The sequence below is a fragment of the Castor canadensis genome, chromosome 4 (genome assembly GCF_047511655.1).
Source record: "Castor canadensis chromosome 4, mCasCan1.hap1v2, whole genome shotgun sequence".
NCBI classification, from domain to species: Eukaryota; Metazoa; Chordata; class Mammalia; order Rodentia; family Castoridae; genus Castor; species Castor canadensis.
Genome location: NC_133389.1, coordinates 104,208,129 through 104,230,742, shown reverse-complemented (window position 1 = coordinate 104,230,742; position 22,614 = coordinate 104,208,129). Strand labels below are relative to the sequence as shown.

The 22,614-nt window shown below is 42.3% G+C and overlaps 1 protein-coding gene across 1 annotated transcript in view; it reads right to left on the bottom strand.

The window, feature by feature from the left end:
• The window catches only part of Kif5c (kinesin family member 5C), a 148,415-nt gene that overhangs the window by 54,580 nt on the left and 71,221 nt on the right, over positions 1 to 22,614 (bottom strand). The window contains exons 8-11 of the mRNA XM_074070719.1: positions 21,353 to 21,477; positions 18,711 to 18,815; positions 18,241 to 18,389; positions 7,424 to 7,572 (exon numbers count right to left, since the gene is read on the bottom strand). Coding sequence (XP_073926820.1) covers positions 7,424 to 7,572; positions 18,241 to 18,389; positions 18,711 to 18,815; positions 21,353 to 21,477 — 528 coding nt within the window. The remainder of the gene's footprint in view (positions 1 to 7,423; positions 7,573 to 18,240; positions 18,390 to 18,710; positions 18,816 to 21,352; positions 21,478 to 22,614) is intronic.

The window sequence follows — 22,614 nt, the reverse complement described above, 5'->3', positions numbered from 1 at the left end:
TATTCCCTGTACTGCAGTGGACCACATCTCCTGGAGAAGCCCCCTTGAGGTGATTATAGAATAACTGATATAACAAGGAAGACAGCTGCAAACAAACCCTGGAGGAATAACTCCCAGAAACCTGCTGGGGGGAAAAGGAGAAAGGGACCCCCCCAAATGAAGATTAGCACTGATCTTTATTCTCCCTCTGATTTATTAAAAGCAGATTTCTCTTTAGTTTTGCCCCTGAGGCTCATACCTGCTGTCTATAGGGAAATAGCTTATAATACTGAAAAGCATCTGATTTTTTGACATTGAAAGGCATCCCCCAACCAGAAACCTGTCTGTTCTTCAAATAACCATCCTGGCATTTACCACTGTCAGATGTAATTACCTTTAAGGACTAAAAAGATTTTTGTTTACACAGGAGCATTCACTTGGAGCATACCTACAAGGCTTGCAGAACTCTCTAATTATAAAATGAAAACCTCCAGAGAGCATAAATAACATTTCTACAAAAAACAGAAATCCATCAATTATGATAGAGGAGAATGACAAACTAATCAAAAATTCTCATTAGGTCTATTAGTTAAAAATTCTAACATAGCTTTTCTTGGTGCTTGTCTTTTTTTTTTTTTTTTTGCTGTTATTGTATTTTTTTTTTTTAGAGGAAACCATTAGACTGCCAGGAATTCATTAAAATTTCACACATGGAATAGCAACAAGCTAGTTATCCTTTTCCTAACTTGAGTCCCTAAAGCCTCAGGAGAACACAGAAAGGTAATTGCATTCTCTTGACAACTCCCGGGCAAAATTTTGCTGGTCACTCACAGCTTCCACCAGAAACCACTGAAGATCTGGCAAATGAGGTGTTTTGTTTTAATACCAATTAAATAGGCCCAGTGGCAAACCTAACATAAGTAATTTCTGTATCAAAGGAACTAAAAGGAAATCTCTAAGTTGCCAGATGGGTAGAAGCAGCTGGCTACACGATGTCATTATATAAATGTGAGGTTAAAAAAAAATCATTCCTTTATGAGATTGTTTTGCATACAAATAGCATCCTTCACCCTAGTTCTAAAAATCCTATAAACAGCTTAGGACATTCTCTAATCCTTTCTAGAGTAATTTTCTAATAAACTGCTCACCCAGGATTCCACACCCTCTTTACATTCATGACCTCTTGAATAGGCCACATGGTTCTCCCAGCAGTCAGTATTTCTATTGGTTCAGTTGCGCTCGGAAAAAAAAGAGGGCCTAGAAAATTAGACATCTCAACTAAGATGCCAGTTTCCAAGATTCTACTGCAATCAGGAATCTGAGAGGGGGAGCATCATCTTCTACAGGTACAATGTTAAAAGAGCAAATCTCAGCAGGCATGGTAGCCCTTGGCTAGGCAGGAAGATTGCAAATTCTAGGCCACCCTGAGCAACCAAACACAACCCTGTCTCAAAAAAATATATATAACAAAACATTCCAACTGTAGTGGTTCCAAAGCTCCAAAAATCCCCAAATTGAACTAGAGGTCACCAATCTAGCTAGTTACTTGGACTTGGAGGACAAATCTGCTTTAGGGATAACCAATTCTTCCACACTTTCTCAGCCTCTGATAAAATCATTTATTTGCATTATTTCCACAGATGAGGTAAATCTACATCCACTCTATTATTTAATCTTGAATTTAATTATTCAAGAGAAGAGCCTCTACAGATACACCAGATTCTCAGGTCATTCCCTGGATCTCCCAACATCTGGTCTTTCAGGTCCTTCTCTAACTTGAGCCCCTATAAAAGTTTGTGGGTTTTTTTTTTTTTTGTTGGTTTAGTATCAGAAGTGAGCACCTGTAAAAACTGACCTGTAAAAAAAAAAGTTCCAGGAAGATGGACAAAGTCATCTCCGAGCACCATGGCCCTGGCCTGCAGCCTCTCTCCCAATCTCCCGTCAAGATATTTTTTATGGATGGAGGGGACATGGGGATGTCCTGGAAGCCAATAATTCACTGAATCCAGCTATTGAAATCTCTTCCTGTGTATAGGATTGCGCACATATAATCAACAAATCAACAGATATTTTAAAAAGAAATCCACTTTCTGGTCACTACCTCATTCCATCTGCTGATAAGCAAGTAGCTGAACCAGTTTCCTTCAGGCTCAGGAGCCAACACAGCCTCCGGATTTGATGACAGATTGGCAATTCATTCCAGCCCACAAGATGTCACTAGTAGATTGTGGTGGACATTTGCTGCTTTTCAACCCCTGGACATCATCCTCATGGCAGCACTTCCACTTCATTTGAAGAAATTACCCCCTCAGTTGCACGTAGTCTTTATCAGAAATTCATCAAAGTACCCTGTTCTTCCCCAGTCAAGGCACCACTAGTCACAGTGTTCCCACTTCTATCCTGGGTCTCTGAATCTCCAACGTAGTAACGCAAAGATGGGAAAAGGCATCCAGAGAGGACTCACTCCAAGTGTGGTCCCTATGAGACCTTCTGATTGGTACTCCTGCCTGTATCTGCCCCAACTTCTGTCCGTCCCAGCTTGGTTCTTCCCCTGTTGTTTGAATTCTGTGAATACTTCATCCTCTTCTCATGTATTCCTTTTTGTTTGAAGTTAGGAAAGTTCATTTTCTCTTGCTTGCAACCCAAGAACTTAACTGGAACACTAAGGAATTGAGTCAGGCTAGGGGTGGCTCTCCTCATGCCTTCCTTTATAAAAACAAGGTGTGCCTGCTCCTTAAGCCACCATGCACACGAGCAGAGCTATCCTGCTTTAATAGCAATGTCAGAAATGAATTAAGGTGCCAGGCACAGTAACTCAAGCTGGAATCCCAGTTACTCTGGAAGTGGAGATCAGGAGGATTGTAGTTGAGGCTAGTTGGGGCAAACAGTCCACAACCGGTAAAATCTGGGCATGACGGCTTCTGACTGTCATTCTAGCCATGTGGGGGGAAGCAAAAATAGGAGGACTGTGCTCCAAGCTGGCCTGAGAAATAAAGCGAGACCCTATCTCAAAAATAATTGACCTAAAAGGGGCTGGTGAAGTGGTTCATGTGGTACAGCACCTGCTTAGCAAGTATGAGGCCCTTTGAGTTCAACCCCCAGTACAGGAGGAAAGGAAGGGAGGGAAGGAAGGGAGGGAAAAAAAGTGAATTAAGGCTTGGTGCAGAACACATGCTGTGCCCAGAGGAGAAAACTGCCTGGCTTGCATGCTGGAGTATCCAACTGTCTTAATCAGGGCTGCTATGACAAAGTACCATAGATAGGGGGTTCTAAACAACACGCATTTATTTCTTAGAGTTCAGGAGCTGGAAGTTTGAGATTACAGTGCCAGCAGAGTCTTGTTTTGGTGAGGGCCCTTTTCTGGATTAGCAGGTGACATCTCACATACCAAACAGAAGCAAGGTCTCTCAGGACTCTCGTAAGAGCACTAATCCTCAGGAAATAATCACCTCCCCAAGGCCACACCTCCTAAAACTATCACCTTGGGAGTTAGGATTTTAAGGTACAAATTTGGAGACAAAAACATTCAATCTACAGCACCCAGTAAGCTTCATGGGTTGAAAATTGGTGCAGGTGGAGGTGGTGGTGGGGAGGTGGGTGCAACCAGCCTCTAGGATTGTAACAGAATAGTGTTTCACAATGCTGGAATGACGCTGGGCAGTACATGCCCCGTCCTCTGAGAGGAGGGCACTGGTAGTGATAGTGAGAGGTCACTGTCCTCTCATTATCACTACCCATTGAATCAGACATGTCTCCTTTCCTTATATACACTGTCTGCACCTCACAGCTGATTTCTTCCTATCTGTATTGCCACTGTGTTCTCTTTGCCAGAAAGTAAGAGAGAGCACACGCACGCACACAGCTTCTCTGCTGTATTCATCCCTGCTCTCTCACAGCTGGAGTATAGCCAGGAAACTTCTGAATTACAAACACACCATGCAAGGAAAGAAATCTCTTTCTAGGGAGGGTACACCCAATGGACAAGTCTCCTGCAGCTTGTTCAGACCCCAATGGGGAAACCTTAATACCCAGGAAATGTTGAGGTAAATTAAGTAGCTGTCTCCCACAAGTTTAGAGCTAATGTGAGCCATATTTCAGGAGGACACTAGCAATATCCCGCCACTTTGATCCGAGTGGAGGGCATTGACTCTACTCCATGCCAGCTTTCTAGTTTACACACACTAACTAGACCCTCGTGATTTCAGCTATGAGGAATAAGGACACCACCAAAAGGTTTCCAGCCCCTTTTATCTCTCAGGAGGCACTTTCACACTCAGTTCACTGGCCTGAACACAAGTCACTTGTGCTAGCCCTGACAACAGAAAGGGAATGAACTTTGGAATCAGGCTACGTCAAGTCAGATCTCAGCTGTACCAGAAGCTGATCCCCTTGGCAGGAGCTGTTAAACCTGTCAGCCTAAGAGATAATGCTTGTGGATTAAACACCCAGTCCCAGGACTGTAACAAAAACCTCACCTTGGTTTGTTGCACACGTGGTATATGATGTGATAGGCAGTAGTCACTGAGATAACTGCACTCAGGGTTGGTCTAAGACCATGGCAATCTCCTCGCTGCCCTTATCACTCCCCTTCCTGCTTGGAATCTATATCACTAAAGGTTTTCTACATTTAAGAACTCTGCCTCCAGGAAAAAAAAAGAAATCACCTTTAAAATACAAATGTTAGCTTGGAAGGAAAAGCACACTCTGCAGAATCTGTCCTTTTCCCATCTCCCATCTCAGTCACTTAATGGTGATTCGTTAATACAGGTGACAGGGACCCTCAACACTCTCTGCCTCCTCTCTTTTTCCCTCTCCTCTCTCCAGGGTCCACAGGGACCTCCCTACTTTGCCTTCAATCATTACCTAAACATCAATAGTACCCAAATTTCCTTCTCCAACTCAGGAAGCTGCTGAGCTCCAGACCCTCAGACCTACTTTCTTACTTAAAATTTCCTCATGTACATTCCCCCCAGGAACCCTAATTTTCCCTCCTCATCTCCCTTGCCCCAAGTTTGGTTCTTCTCAAGTGTTTCTGGTCTTAGAGAATGGTTCTGTCCTCCATCTAACTTGGCCAAGACAGAAAGTTTGGAGCCATTTGACACCTCTCTCTTTGTATAGGCAGTCCTCCTCAAATCCTGCTAATTCCTCCTCCCAAATACCTCTCACATCCATCCATTTCTCTCTCTTCTACTGTCATATCTCTCAACTCAACTGACATCCCCTCAACCCTAAAAGACCACCTTAGTTCTTCTGTGCCCACCCCAGTCAATTCTCCAACACAATCAATGGATCTTCAAAACACAGATCTTGTCATATATTCTATAGCCTAATACTACAGAGTGGCTTCTCACTGCTACCAAGATAATGATCCAAATCCCGTGGAGCTCTTTTGGAACTACCCATACCCTTTCCTCCTACCCCTTGAAGTTCATCTAAGACCAATGCTCTCCACCCCAGAACCTCCACACTGGTCCTCCTATTCCCTGAACTCCTCAAGGCCATGGTAAACTCAGTTCCCTCCATCTGAACCTCCACCCTCACCTCTCACCTCCTATTACACCCAGCTAACTACTGTTTCTCCCAGGTTGATTCTCTGTTGCTTATTCAAGGAAGCCTCCACTAGCTTCTCAATCAAGTCAGGTTCCCAGCTGCAGTAACTCAACACCATGTACTTTTCGTTATTGGTATTCAGCACAAACTATCACCGTACACGTATTGAGTATATTGACCGTGGGTGACTGGAGTCTACCTCCCTGCTCAGAGCAGAGATCACATCCCATTGCCCACTCTATAATCTTGGGCACCCACATTAAACACTCATTTGCTTAGCATACATTTATTGCAGTTCTATCATGTGCCAGAAATCATGCCTTACTTTCTCCAACTTATGTAACCTAAGAGCTTCTGTAGGATTTCACCACATGGAACAATAAATTCCCGAGTAGATTTGCAAGGCACATGAAATGAGACAACCAGTTAAGATGATGCCAAGTGAGGAGGCCCAGAGCAGGGCAGAGCGCCACAAAGAGATGCTGGGTTCACAAGTGAGTCGCAAGCAGGCTTGGGCAGATTCCAGAGGGTAGCACCAGGTGAGGAATGGAGAATCAGATTGTTAGAGCTTGGTAAGATATAGGAAAGAATGGAAAATAACAAGGTTAACTGTCAACTCCACAATGTTTCCAAAAGGCTTTACTGAATGTCCCAGTCATCCAACAGAGAAATGACCCAAGAGGACTCCAGAAAGAGAACAAAACTTCACAGAGTGACTTTCTATCTTGCCTCCTACCCTCCCGGCTCTCCTACTCCTGCCAAACTGTGAGGAATCAGCCACCAGCCCCAGGTGCTGAATTATTCAATTATTCTAGCAGCTTTCAAAACACATGTGCATCGAGAAACTTCCGAAAAGAGAAAAATCCTGTTATTTAGGCTACTGGGTCATTTTTTGATCCTCTCATGAATTCTCTGTTTGCCACATAATTGTTTTTCAATTAAACGGTAGCTCACTGATACCCCACCCTCACTAGCAAAGAGCAATGGCACACGTATAATCACCAACAATCTGCTGCTCACTCTTCAGTTACAAACAGGCACATGACCTCCTGTGCCTGCACAGCAGCCCCCAGGCTCCTAGGGTCACCCAGAGCTGAGGTCTGCTGCAGCACCTGGAACAAATACTGATCATGGTGGCAGAGGATCTGAGGAACGACTTCCAACAGCCACCATCCCCGGGCAAATACAGCACCCAACCTGCCTTATTTCAGTATAAAAAAAAAAATTCTACCTTCTAACCTCTGTCACAATGCTAAAATTACTAAAATAATCTGTCTGCACTTGGATCTAGAAACCCCTCCTAACACCTCACCCACAGCCCACCCACCCGCCACACGTCAGTTCTCTGAGATATTTTCTCCCAGTACAACAAATCAAAGAGGGTGTTTTAGGGGAAAAGGAAAACTAGTCACGAAACAGGCCCGTCAGACTCCATTTTAGTACAGGGTTTCTTCAGCCCTCTATTTCTGGCTTTGAAGGAGCAGAGCACGACAATTAAGTAGGTAAAAAAGGCAAGTACTTGCCAGAGGTGACTTTTAACCTGAGTCAATGACAAAACTCCTTGAAGTGAATGACACTTTTCATTTATAAATCTGAGCCACAAAGTTTCAGGCACTGTCCTCTATCTCAAATAGAGCTCCCAGAGAGGACAGTAACAGACAAAGGGTAGATTCAGGTCACCTTGCAAATAGTCACCTGCCCACACCAATGTGCATCAGCCACACGACAGGATGGGTGGATGTCTGGAAATAAGAAAACATCTGCTATCCACACAACGTGTTTCAAGGCCTGTGCTCCGCCATCATCCCCTTCCCCAAGAGCCTCCCAGGATGCCAGTCAGAGGAAGAGAAAGCACATGGTCAACTCCTCCTTCTTCCCTTCCACTTATCCTTACCATTCCTCCACCTGTTGAGCTCCAACTCCAGATGCTGGATGACATTTTTCAAGGTCTTGTTCTTCTCTTTCTCTTTTTCATATTTCTTCTTCCATTCTTCTGCTGTCAGTTCCAAGTTCACAGAGACTGTATTCTTGATGGTCTTAGCTCTGGGATTAAAAAAACAGGGGAGAAATGCTGAGAATGGCTAGTGGCATTCACTGATTCAATATAACAAGCTTCAGATTCCTTTTACAAGCAAAAACTGGAACTGGGAGAGCACAGGATCCCACAACTGGCACCTACCACCTTTCTAGCTGGTGCTACTTCTTGCAGCTCCAAACTCATCCTCTTTTCTCCTTCACATCTCGTCAGTCTCTCAATCCAATAGACTTTTATTCAAATTGTCTTTCAGGGTCCCCTCTGTCTCAGTTCTCTCTGCCACTGTCTCACTCTATGTTCTCAGTCTCCCCACAAGATGAGAGCTTTTTCCCAAAGTTCAGCATCCTCCTGCATACCACTGCTAAATTCATCTTCCTGGGTGGCTCTTTTCAGTTCAGCAAACACTTATGAAACACCAGGGACACAGCAAGACAAATGGGCAAGGTCTCTGGCCTCTTGAAGCTGGGGGTTTCTTATACCAACAACACAAAATGGAACATCAGTTTTTTTCTCTTATTCCTCCCTTTGGTACCTAAAACCACCCTTGATATGTTGAACACATGTCAACCCATGTCTCACAGGTTAATTGGGTCACATAACTTGAGTGAGGCTGACCAGGGGACAGCATGGCTCCCTGCTGAGCATACACACACACACACACCACACACACACACACACAAACACACACCACACACACACACACACACACACACAAACACACCACACACACACACACACACACACACAACCACCATCTCATTTTTCTAAAATAAATAAATACTTTTAAAATTTCTATTTCCCAATTTAAAAAATTTTTTTAAAATAATGCACAATGCAAACATGTCGAATGGGCACCATTTTGCCACTTCTAGTACAAGATGTGCCATGATCTCCTGGGGTATATGCTCAGGGGGTATGATGCTATGGGGACGGTGTGTGGACAGTAACCCAAGGGAGCACTGACAGTAGCAAATCAATACCTCACTAGGTGGCAGTACAAACAAAAGGCAGGAGTCACCTAGGCAGGCAGAGTTAACACACAAGCAGCCAAGTCACATTAAAAAGTGAATCCTCATGGAAGAATTCCACTTACCATTATTTTTTAAGAAGGTAAAACACCATGGAAAAATATGTGGCATCATTTTATTTGCTATACTTTTTCATTTTAAAATCCAAACAGTGCTTGCACTATCATATTTACCAGCACAATCTGATGTGTGATCCAGGTTAATTACTGCCGTAATCAAATGACATTTGGGACATAATTTCTATTTCAGTGCAAGAAATCAGCGCTACAGATGTCATTCCAAAAATTAATTCCAAAAGCAGACAACTAAATAACCCACCTGTCAAAAGAGTAGTTAAATGACTTCAATGTAAGACTCAGTAAGGAATTCATGTAATTCTCATTCACAGTAGCTTCAGGCTGCTGTCCCCAGAAGTGCTTCAACTCTACTTTTTTAAATAGCAGCAGTTTTATTAGTACTTTAAAGTCTGTTCCAGTTTTACACTCACCTTACCTTCTAATGTCCTCAGGCAGTGCTGTGGATGTTTCTTACATACAAGCACAAACAGGGCAGCATCCATTACCAACTTAGTAAGTCAAAAAGTGAGAAATAACTCATGACTGAAATGCTTGTTGTCATTTAAGGGTACACTTTGAAAGTACTAATCTTACTTTTTAAATCATAAAAAGTCCCTTGATGATTCCAAATGATACCAGAAGGAGAAAGATTGTGCCTCTATGCTACAATCAGGCAGGTTTAGCAGAGGCACATTGTGCAAGCAGACCTGGCAAGGATATAGGCAGTGCACAACCAATCCTGCTTCCCAAAGGTCTTCTAACAGCTGCCCAAAATACCCTTTTCCTTCTATTTCTGTAGCAATCAGGATCCTGGCAGGAAACCAACGACCTGGTCAAATTGCCTAACATGGAGAGTGTTTAACAAAAATACGGAACGGTCCTTAGACATAACAAGGGACAGCGTGGTACCCCACATTAATGATAGGCTGAAGGGGGTCCAGAAGGCGAGAGCTAGGAAAGAAAGACTGCTTGGTGGAAACTGTAGAAGCCATTCCAGAAGGACCCTGCAGAGAGAAACCAGTAAATAAATACCCTACCCTCACTCTCTTCTCTCCTGATCACCTCTCTGTGTTCCTTCCCCACCGGCTGAACCTAACTGGTCAGAGGCCAGGGAACCCTGCAGCAGTCCAAACCAGGGATCTTCCAGGGTGCAGAGCAGGGCAGAGATGGCACAGAAAAGAATGAGAGGAGAAGACAGAAAATTCGCAACCCAAAGCCCATTTGAAGTGCACACAACAGTGGAAAACCACATCTCACACTGGATCTCTAGATGCCATTCAGCCCCGAATGGTGCAGGGGGCATTCCTTTACATCTCCTAAAGGCAGAAATTGAAGAAATCAGCTAACACTGATAGGGAAGGATGCTAACTCTTCCAAAACTATTATGCAGATTTAAATAGTATCCCCCCACCCCCAAATCCTAGACAGTGTGTATATGTCAATTGGCAAACTGATTGTAAAATTTATAATAGAAATGAAAAATGCTAATATAGCAAGGACAGTTTTGAGGAGCAAAGTAAGAGAACTGAATATCAATACTTATTAAGTCACAGTAATTAAAACTTATTACATAGTTAGATATTTGGGAATAGAAACAGAATGGATTATCCAGAAATAAGATACTCAGACATAGAGTCACTTGATTCATGACAAAGTACTCACACAGAACAGTGGTGTATAATACTAAGGTTCAGTACCACACAAAATATTCTATTCCAGAGGGATCATAGGGTAAAACAATAAAACTTAAAAACAAACAGAGGACAATATCTTGAAGACCTTAGGTTAGGCAAAGAGTTCTTAAATAGGACATAAAAGAAAAAATAAATTTGACTTCACTAAAATTAAAAGCTCTCTTCATTAAAAGACACCGTTAAGAGAGTTAAAAGTAAGTCATAAAGAGGGAGAAGACAGATGAAGTACATATACCTGACAAAGGACTTACCCGGGATAACTCCCATAAATCAACTTTTAAAAACTAGGGAAAGACTTACAGGCATTTCATAAAAGAAGTGCCAATAAAACACTGCCAAAAAAGGTGTTTAGCACCATTAACCATCAGGGAAATGATAATTAAAACCACAGTGAGATGCCATTAAACATCCAAAAGAACAGCTAAAAAATTTTAAACTGTTGAGGGGGACAGTGACTGTAACACTGAGCTGCTAATGAAGGAAGTGTGAATCATTACTACCAATTTGGAAAAGTGTTTGATAGTATCCACGAAAGCTGAGTATTTCACACACTATGACCCAGAAATTCTGCTCTACCCAACAGATATGAGCACATATGTTCACCCAAAAGTTTGACAACCAATGTCATAGTAACTTCATAATAGCCCTGAAATGAAGATAATCCAAATTTCTACCACAGTAGAATGAATATACTAAATTCAAACAGAATACTATACAACTGTGAAAAATAAACTACTATACCTAACAATGCAGATACAATGATGCATGAAAGAAGCTATATACAGTACTGTGTGGTCTCATTTATAAACAGTTTATGACAGGCAATACTAATCCATATTGATCCAAGTCAGGATGCAGTTCCTCTTGAAAGTTGGGTATCAACTAAGAGGATGCAAGAAGAGGCATCTAAGCTACTAGGAGGTGGGCACGTGTGTGTGCATTTGTAAGCATTTATAAATTGTGCACTTAGGTTTATGCTTTTCACTAGCTGCATGTTATAGTCAATAACAACATGTTAAGGAAAATAAACTGAGGTAGAAAGGAATCACATCAACACAACAATCTCCAGATTATAAAATAAATTGAGAGACATACTGAATTTCTGTGTCCAGATGGTTTTCTTTTTTTTTCTTTGGCAGTACTGGGGTTTGAACTCAGAGCCTCAAGCAGAAGGTTTTGCTTATTAGAACAAATATTCTCCTATCTAGGATGTTGAAGGCAATCTTGCAAAGTAAAATAAAGAGGGTCCCTGTCCGTCATTTCCCTAAGAGACTTGGAGCAAAGGGATGTAGACTGACTATAATCTCTCCTCCTTTTACAATGAACTTAAGCAAATTTAGAGAATAAAGGAATCTGATGCTCTTTGGCTCCTACCTAATCGACACACACATGTACTTTCTTCCTTCGTAGATATTCAGCTAGCTGCTGTCAGTGTAGGTTTGTTTTATTTTGGCTTTTGCCTTGTATACTTTAGAGCAAGTCAAAAAGCTTTTGTTTCTCAGCCCTCTCTTTTTTTTTTTTTTTTTTGGTCTTTTTTATCTCTCTTTTTAAATTTTTTTCCTAGCTCTTTTACTTTGGTATTTTCCACATACTTTCTGCCTGTAATCACAATAAACACCAGTACACTGAAACTCTCAACATGGATCTTAGGGTCTTGTGCACAGGTCACGTATGTGACTTTACTACTCAGTCTGGTTTCCAAAAGAATTTCAGATGGCTCATGAGGGACATAAACACAAGACAGCAGAAATTAAGAAATGCTCCTGAGGCAGTTTCTGTAATTTTGTCTAGATGAAGGTCAGGCGTTGCTCAGCAACAGGACACATTCTGAGAATTGCATCACTGCGCGAACATCAGTGTGCATGCTTAGAGACTAAGTAGCTACGATGTCACTAGGTCACATAATCTCATGGTACCGCTATTGTATACATCGTCTATCTTTGACCAAAGTATTGTTGTGAACACTATACAGCAACAGCAATATGGCCAGGCGGCTCTAGGACACTTTCTCCTTGATCCAGGAAAACAAGCCTCCTTCAGTCACTTACTTATTGCTCATACCGACTACTGGGAGACCATCTAATTATCCCAAATAACCAAATCATTCACAAAGGAGCACAGAAAGGTCTGGAGTCTTCATTCTAAAACTCTCAGGTTACAATCAAAGTCCCATATGTATACACAGATATATATGTTAATACCACACGTTAGAACCAAAGCAAGTACTCAGCAAAATGCCAACCACGGGCTACTGAGGGGCTACTGAGAAGAACCTTAATTCAATCTTAAGTTTCTACACTAACGGAAAGATCTGCCTTGTAAAACTGAATGAATGCCCTGGTGTGGGTGCCATTATCAAGATGTCTGTTTTGTAGTTTTTTGTTTTGTTTTGGCTTACTGCAGAAGGTCAAGCACCCTAATACATGACTTGGGTTGCCCAGGTATAAATTCTCTTCTCCCCCCCAGGGAGGGAGCTAGGGTAAGTATGTAGAAGACTTTAAAGATAATGACTGTTAACCCCCATTGCAGAAGTTAGACAAAGTTCTGCAAAAGAACAAGGGTCACAGTACATCTTCCTGCTCAATGCTGATACTCACGTGGCTGTATTAGAAATAGATTCCTAGACATATTCCACTGAGAGATGCAAAAAGAACCACCTCCCCACTCTTCAGCGTTACTACTTTCCCAACAGGGACTCAATCCCACCATCACTGAGTTTCCAGTTTATACACTGAAATGCACATGCCCAGACTTCTAAGAGGGCCAAGGGTGTCCATTTTCACCACCAAGGCTGGGCACACACACCCCATTCACTGAAGGCATTCTCATAATTTGGTATTCTCATAATTTGCCATTTGACCAAAGCTCTTGTTGATCAGAGGGAAGACCTACAACCAGAAGCTCAAATCATTCTGCCTTCTGATAAATCCTATCCCCACCTATTTCCTCTACAATCTCCTCTACCTGTCTTTACAGGTCTTAGTTTTACCAGCATTTGAATGAGGAGCTCTAGGCAACCTCGCACCTTCAATGCATGGAACAAATCTATAATGTGTGATTCTAGGCTGTGAGTGGTGTGTGAGAGAGACAGAGACTGAAATCCTCTCTCTGTGGAAGGTACAGAGGGCAGTCCAACATTCTTCTTTATTACCAAGAGTTCTCCAGAGAAAGAGGGCCAAGAGGAGAGAGAGGGAGAGAGAGAGAAAGAAAGAGAGATCATATAACCTGTTACATAAAATCCTATTTTATGCCCATGTTCCAATCCTGAGGCAGAAATTCTTTCCGGGGAAACGTCAGGTTTTGCTCTTAAAGCCTTCAACTGACTGGATGAGGGCCACCCTCACTCTCTAGGATAATCTACTTTCTTCAAAGTCAACCAATTGTAGACATTAACCATGTCTACAAAATGCCTTCTCAGCATCAGCTAGATTCATGTTTGATTGAGTAACTGGGTACTACGGCCTAAAACAGACATCATGCCTTCTAATCTGAGAGTCTCAGTTCCCATGTAACACTTAAAGCTTCTTCAGGAAGCACCTCTGCTCCAAAGCCCCTTCCCATTCAGGGGAGGATTTCCTGCTTATGAGGTGGTCAGGAAGAGAAATTAAAACTTTAATGACTTGGGTGAGGAGTTGGCATCTACTTACATTATACCGCCCACAGTATCTCCCAAGAGATAACCCTACTGATGTCTCAGCAACAGGCCCTCCAACAGGGGAGATTGGTTTTGTGTCAAAAGTGTGGCCAAAAAAATGCTCCCTCTGCCTCTGCAGGTGACTTGTTCTCACGCTCTTGTGACATGAATTTTGCATGTACACTATCCAGGTTCTGCCTAATCCAGCTGAAACTAAAATGTCAGGTGGCACTAATAAAATGATAGCATGGTTTGTTTTAAACAATGCACATCAGAAAAAAGAAGAAAGAATATTACTTCTTCTAATTATCAATTCTCCTTCTACATTCAACAGACAAATAAAGCCTTTGAATTACTCATGCTGTATCAGTCAAAACTCATGGTGCCAAAGACCCGCTGACTCAAGTTTTTCTGCACAGATTGACCTGTCCCCTCGGGGCTTCCTTACCTTCATCACCACCCCAAATCAAGGGCCATTAACTAGACTCCCAAGATAATTGGGTGATTTGAGTTCATACTTCTAAAACTTATAAATATCTTTTTCGAATAGTGCTACAAAAATACTTCGGAAGAGTAATTTAAAAATAAAATGCTGGAGGCCAGAAGAAAGGAAAATCAACGAAAGTGCTTGCATGTGAGTCTGGTTTTTTGACTGTTGACTACCTCAACTCACTTAAAGCTCTCAGGAACACAGAAAGTGGCTTCTATCACTTCACTGGCACAGTGTTGGGCACTTAGGGGACTAAAAGGACATTCCTGTTCGAACAAGAGAACAAGATTTCATCAGTGAAACCAAAACCCAGACACAGCAAAATTTTCCTTTAAATTCTAGTACCCAATCTAGAATCCTGGCTCATACTGACAAAGCTCTTGGGGGGATGCCCTTGGCCACCTGCAGATTCTGTCATGTTTCTACTACTTGAAAGCACACACCATTGTTTTATTCAGAGCATCAATTCAGTGCGGCCCAGCAACAAACATAGGCTTCCCTCATGTTCTTGAGAGAATCAAGAGGAATGACTGAGTACATTATGCTGCCTTAAGGTCTGGCCACCCTGTAAAAGAACATAATGAACACTCGTTACACTGAATTTGGGATGTGCCAGTAGCTTTCCTGAGCTTAATCTCATTAGCTATCAGATACCATGGCTAATCCAATGTTCAGACCCATGTCTGCTGTATAATTGGGTTCAATGAATATATTCAACAATAAAGCAGGTGTAAACCCCACAGAGAAGTTCAGTGTCCTTAAAGAATCAATTACCTAACTTGGGGATAAAGAGAAGGGAACACCTCCTCACATACCTCTAATTATAGGCTGGAAAGCAAACCAGATTCAAACCCAACTCAACTCCTCGGCACAGTCATGTCAGTTCGGCAAGTAATCCACACAATAAGCTTCATGTTCACCTGGTTCACTCAAGAAGCCTTTATTTACTGACCAACTCCTGTGCACTAGTCATGCTAAAGACTTGGTAGGAAACTGATAACAACTGATGCTCATTCCCTGCTATCAGGTAGCTCAGAATCAAGATGACTGATAAAATTAGACCAACCTATTTCATCTGGAAGCATATTTGACATAACTTTTTATTTCCTGGAATCCTAAACTATCAGCAGTATTTCTTTACCCAATCATTCCAGAACTGTAATTCTAATTCTACTCACTCCATCTTCTGCCTTATATTACAGTGCTGTTCCTTACATCCAGTCTAGTCTCATGCATTACCATGACCTTTCCAAACCTCAATATCATATGGTTGTTTAAGATGGACAACTTACAGCCAGTGATAGCCTATGATGTGCTAGCCACTGGGCAAAATGAAAAAGGAAGCAACTCATATCATCCTTTCAGAAATTCTCAGGAGGCATTACAGTATCTCTAAGGTGAGGAGACTTGAGGCTAAGGAAAGAGATGTAAAGGAGAGAATGGATTGATGGCAGAACTCAGCTTCAATACTGGATTTACTGGACCTAGGTGCTGTGCTCACTACTGCAGGCTCATCCAGGTTGCCAGGGTTTGGATATGGTTTGAGTGTGTCCCCCAAGGGTTTGTGTATTTGGGGGCTTGGTCCCATACCAAGGGGTGAAGCCTTTAAGAAACTGGTAGTTGGGTTTTAGGGAACACTGTCCTCAGAAGGAATTTACATAGTCCTCAGGAAACGATGGTTAGTACTATGAAGCCTCTCTGGCTTCCTGCATCACCATGATCTCTCCTTCTCACATGTATTACTGTCACTGTAGTGCCATCTACCGTGAGGTCCTTCCCAGAACCAAGATAATGCCCTTGAGCTTCTGAAACTGTTGACCTAAATAAGTCTCTTCTTTATAAAGCACGCAATCTCAGGTATTTTGTTATAACAGTGGAAGAGAGATGAATACAAAGGTTCCCAAATAAGCAGCCTGCATGTGAGAAGCTGTGGCTTAAACAGTACAGTCTACATGCTAGGACATCCACCATGTTTAGGCATTTACTGTCTATGTGGTCTCAGCTATGGTATCTAATGGCTTTGTGTCTTGGCCTAAATTTCTTCCTTTATACAAAGGGGAGATAATGCCTACCTGTTAGAATTGCTAAGAGGACTGACATGTCTTACAAATATTTTGGCACTAAAAAATATGCTAATGATGGTGATGCTGGTGATGGCCTAAGATCAGAAGAAAGACAACAATCACTTGAGCTGATACCTAATATGCTTCCTGTACACAGCAGCAAATGTTCACTAACAACAGAATCTTTGGTCAGATAGCTCAATGCCCCCCAATGACCCTGGCTTACAAAGATCCAGAATATTTTTTGCAATTGAAAAAAACTCTTTTAAAGAAATATTCCCTATATAAATGCATTTGGAGCTGGTTTGCTCAAACATATCTTCAGAGGAAATTGTTCAAGCTCAAGTTAAAGACACTGGGTGGGAAAGGGTGGTGGACAGGATGCCGTCTGTTTCCCACAAGCCAACGCTGATTTACAGGTATCCCGGGACCCTCAAGAGATGTGGGATTATCCTACTGCAACTTAGTGACCAAAGCATTTGTCTAATCAAGGAAGTCATTTGGAAGGAAGTAAAAGACCCAAATCCAGTTTAAAAGATATATTAGTTCTACAACATTTCACTGTAATTATTATTTATTTAGACATCCCACAGGTGCCACAACTGTGTAATTCTATGTTGTGTTGAGGGCTCAGGAAATGACTGGGGTTTAATGCAGTTTAAACAAGCCATAACAACTTCCATACAGAATATCCACCCCATCGGCCTTTTCTCTAGACGTCCTAAACTATTTCTCAGGCGTAACTACACAACACATACTCCTAGGAAGAAGGCAGGGGAGCTGAGGGACATTCATTTACAAATGAAGCAGCTAAAGCCCACAGAGAACCAGCAACTTGTCTAGAGACCACAGAAGTATTCAGAATTTAATGGAATGACAGCTGTGGAGTCCACATCTTCCAGCCTTAGCACCAGGCTTGGCCCACTGAGTACTATAGATGCTCAGATTATCCAAACCCGCAGCGCCCCAAGCACTCAGGGAACTAACCTCAAGAAACCCATGGCTGATTAAACAGGACCTGGGCACCGAAACCGAGGAAAAAGTACTGAAGTAGTTCAGCCTTAGAGAAGGAGATGGTGAGAAAGAAAATGGCAAGAAAGGAAAGGAAGGTAAGAACCAATCCACAATTGCTTTATGATAACTGAGGGGTTCCTGCTGCCCACCTGGTAACACTACAAGAGACCTAGGCATTTTGGAAGGTGAGAAAATGGCTGCCATCAACTTCCTCCTCCCACGCACTCTGCACTTCCTCCCATCAAGGTTAGTATGGGTTCCTTTCCTTCCCTTTTCAATTTATGCCACTACTCTGCGTTCATTTAAGTTTTTGGTTGTCTTATGAGCTATTCTGCAATGAGTCTCAAACACTGGAGTGAAAGGTGGTTATCAACCTTGAGATTTATACATTTGAAATCACATGAACCCAGAAGTTAACTTCAATTCCATGGAGAAAAGAAACACACCACTCCATTTCCCACCCTTGCATGTATAATAAGTTTGGGTGTTTTGCTTAGTTTATTAGACATCATACCTTTGACTGGTATATTCCTGCCACTTATCTAAAAACATAATTATTCCTTTGGTCGAAGAAAATGATGTCTCAAGTTTACAGATCACCTGCTAGATGCAATTTAGCACTTCTGGCCCCTCACTTTACTGCCCTCTGGCCTAGCCCCCTGACACTCATGCCTAAGATCAGAGAGACCACACACACCTCTGTCCAAACATCAGCGTGGACTTGGTCTCGGCCTCATTGAAGACAGAAGGAGAACAGCAAATGACAATGGTGGTTCTACAGTTCCCACCCAGGGAGTCCTGGAGAATCCGAGTCATCTTGCTATCCCGGTATGGCACGTGTGTTTTCTATTTAGGAGAAAAAAAGTACTGTTTTAGCAACAAGTAAGTAGGGATGGAGATGCTGAGCTTGGAAACACACGAAATAAGAATCTGTGGCCAGGTCTTTGAGTCTTACTGAAGTTTATAGTTTGCCAGTTCGGGACCCAGGTCATAGGAATCACCACTCATCCTTTTCGCCCAGCAACAGGCATCCACAGCCAGGATTCCCTCTCTCTTCTTCCAAACAGGCAAACAAATGAATCTCTGGGGTGTGTGGCAAAGAGAACATGCCAACCAAAAAGTGGCTTCTTATAATACTATTTAACAGAGGGGGACTGGATCACTTACTGTCCCTTCTGCCAAAGCAGAGATCACATTTCCAAGAGCAGACAAAGACTTATTGATATTTTTAGCTTCGTCAAGAACAGCTCCCTCGGCACCAGTTTTGCTGACCTACCAGAGAGAAGAAAAAGCAGTGAGCTGCACAGGACGGCAAGAGCACAAAGTGGAAAATTCTAATTCATATGAGGGCAAAGGGTACATCTTCCTGGAAAGGAAGAAAAAATAAAAGTAAGTAAGAATCACATTGATCAAACCGCCCCCGGAGCTCCAGGCTGGGGATTTGGTCTTACTAGCTGTCATTTTCCTCTCAATTAGGTTTTAGTGGAATGGCTGAAATGCCTCAAGTGGGAGAGTGGCAGATGCTTCCCTGGGGGACATCCATCCAGGGAAACCAGGCTCCAGAAGTGCTGTCACCATGGGTAAGCTGGATCCTGGGAGACTAAACTGCAGTCTCCTGCCAGAGGGAGTCCAGAGGGAAGCATCAGGAGAAAACGCTGCCTGAGCCACAATGAATGGGCAGGGTGGGGAAAATTTAAATTACCAGCTCCAAATTCAGGCAAAGAACCACAGGTGGTAGGGGCGGTTGTTCAGACTGTTCTTTCCCTGCTCACTCCCATAACAAAGGGAAAAACAGAAACAAAAAGTATACGAAAGCATAAAACTTCTTTTCTTTTTTGCCTTGGAGAGGCATGAGGAGTCAATTACACTGTAAATCTGTATTTTTTTCCTCTGCAGCCAGAGGGGCCATGTGCAGTGCCTCCTCTGCTGTGTTATTACTGGTAATTTCACATTTATAGCATTTGCTCTAGGTAGAAAGCAGTTTACAGATGCTGGTGATAACGGAGTGGGGGGGCAGCATTCAACATGATTTATGTTTCCCCTGCCTGGACAACTGATGTTGGTGAGCAGCTGCTCTCTAAAGAACGGAGACATGAGAAATAATCTTAAACTGCACAAAGATGGACTTGAATCACATATAAAGGAGAAACCCTAACGATAGATGTGAATGCTCGTCTAGGAGGAGATTTCTTCAAGGAGCACAGATTCTCATCTCTCTTGGAATTGCGTGTGCAGGCGCCCTGTGATGGATCACAAATGATAACAATCTGTTCACACCGTGGTTGTTTAAGATACAATCATATTTGAGCACCTTAACTCCATGAAATATACAAGGCAGAAACTATCCATCACCTTACTTTCACACACAAGGAAAGTGAGCACCAAAGATGTCACACTGCCAACCTACAAGAAGAATGTTATTTAGGGGAGCTGGGAGCTAAAGCCCAGAGCTCTGTCCTACCAGATCACACCTGACACATTCATATAGACACATCTAGGGCAAAGGAAAACAGACATGAATAAAAGAAATCATAAGAAGAACACAAGTTTAAAAACAAACACCTCATAAGTAGCATTAGCAACAAGCACTGACACTGGCAGGCAGGCCTCCACTCTATCTGTGGGCAGTAGGAAATTTCCAGATGTATTTCGACCCTAAATACTCATCTCCGCACTCAGTAGGAGTGAAGGGGGCAGCCGGCTCCTCGTATGGACCTGTACGTGACCCTGAAATCAGGTTAATGGTCAGTCTGGAACTAAACAGTGTTACTCTGTTACTTCTAGCCTAGTTAGTTCTAGCCCACACAGTAAAATTTAGGCTCCCAGCCAGGAACACCTGATGGTTTTCCTCTATTGGCAAATGCAAATGGGAGGCCAATCCAAGCAGGCTTTACTTACATGGATATTAGTGGTCATACTTAAGTGTGGTGCAGTGTAGTAAGTGCAGATCAACTGTGCAGTTAGGGAGGCTGACTGAGCCTCAAGATTTGTCCTGATGGGAACAACCAGCTGATGTCAGTGATGATGGGAGAAAGGCATTGTGCACATACACTGGCTGGCTCTGTGATGCTATCTACAGGGGTCTGTGCATCAGGCAGGCTGTGGCAGCAGGAGCCACCAATGGTGCCTTGGAGGGGACTGGTAGGGGCAGGTTGGAGATTTTGGGAAGCCTATTTAGTCTGGAGTGTGGCCCCGGCCAGTGCCTGGTACAGATGGCAAAAGAGGGTCCTAAAAAAATCCAGAGAATAGTTAGGGCATGTGGGTAGCTGACTGAGAACAGGCCTCACAGCCTGAAGGAACCGAGACCACCCATGTGAAACAATGTCAGTAAGGGCCCACTGTCAGGAGAACCAGGGAACACAGAGAGAGCCCCAGGTTCTAGATCTTTCATCAGCAAAACAAACTTGCAAACACAGGGCTGCCACATGCCAAATGCAGAGCCCTTTCCTCCGGCCTGAGGCTGGCACAACAAGGGGAGCTTCCCTTTCTTTAAGAGTTCATGTCTCTCCCACATTTGCACAGCTGTCTCTGCCAGACTAGGCTCAGAACACCTGCCTGATGTCGTCACAGGGCCTACCAGGCAAAAACCAGTGTGAGCCTCCAAAGAACCTGCCTGTGATGCAAATAGAGGACTTCAGGACCAGAAGAGAAAGAACAGGAAAAAAAGGTTAAATTTAATAACACCTTGGCTGAACACTGGAAGCTTTTAAAGCTCTTTAAAACCAGGGAACAGAAAGGCACAAAATTATATGATTGTATATTATATAACTGGGGAAAATTATAGATAATATAAATAAAGAACCAATTACCTTTTCACTCCCAGCCAAATCAACCAAATAAAGCTTTCCACTGAGTTTTTTTTCAGTTTCTACATTCTCTTGTTTAATATTAATCAGGAAGATACTGTGACTTCTAGAGCTGTGTTCATTCATGTCTGAAAAGGAAAATAGTTTATTGCTCTACAGAGAACACAGAAACATAGGTAGTAAACCTCTGGTCTTTAAAAACACAGCCAATCATGCCTAATAGATCCATTTCTCTGAAGGAAGCACAGCCAATTTCAAAAGCTACTTGAGACCAATGTTTTATTTTACAAACAATGCTCATTCTAGAAAGAATTCTAAATATCTTCTGGCAGCAAAGAAATTAATCTAGAATTCTTAGTCAGCAGTTTAAGATAACAGATTCTCTAGGTCTATACGAATTCTCCATCCTACTCTCCAGGAAGCTCACGGCTTCTCTCCGACCCCACTTTAAATCCCCCAGACTTTATCAAGGTGATTAGCACCTAAGGTAGTCTATCTTAGTCATGTGTGTAAGCCAGGCCTTATCAGGAATATCAGAGGCTTTCTTAAGGAAGGATTAAAACTTTCTTCAGGAAGGATTAAGACACAGACCTCTGTAACCCATGCTAAATGAACAGAAGTTCTCAAAGATTAAATATGCTTCCTTAGAACAGGATGCTGGGGGAAATCCTTCCTTTGTCCACCAAATAGACAGAGAGACTCCAGCAAGTACTTCACTCAACCCTCACCAGCAATCATTTCTCAAAACCATTTTACCAGAGTATATGTTTTTAAAAAAACTAATGATCCCATTTTTTAAAAGTTAAAACTAATAAATTCAGCAACACTGCAGGATCAAAATCAACATGTAAAAATCAATTGTGTTTCTATACACTAACTGAACAATCTGAAACAGAAATTAAGGAAACAGATTACTTACAATAACAACAGATAAAATACTTAAGAATAAACTTCAGCCAAGAAAATGTAAGATTTGTGCATGAAAGCTGCAAAATGTTGCTTAAAAGATACTAAAGCAGACACAAGCAAACGGAAATGCATCCCATAGTCATCGATTAAAAGATCTAGAGTGATCTATAAATGCAATATGATCTTTATCAAAATACTAATTATTTTCACAAAAGTAGAAAAATTCATCCTAAAATTCATATGGGATCTCAAGATACCCGGAATGGTCAAAATAATAATGAAAAATAAAAACAAAGTTGGACATCTCACACTTACTGATTTCAAAAGCTACTACACAGCTAAAGTAACCAGAACAA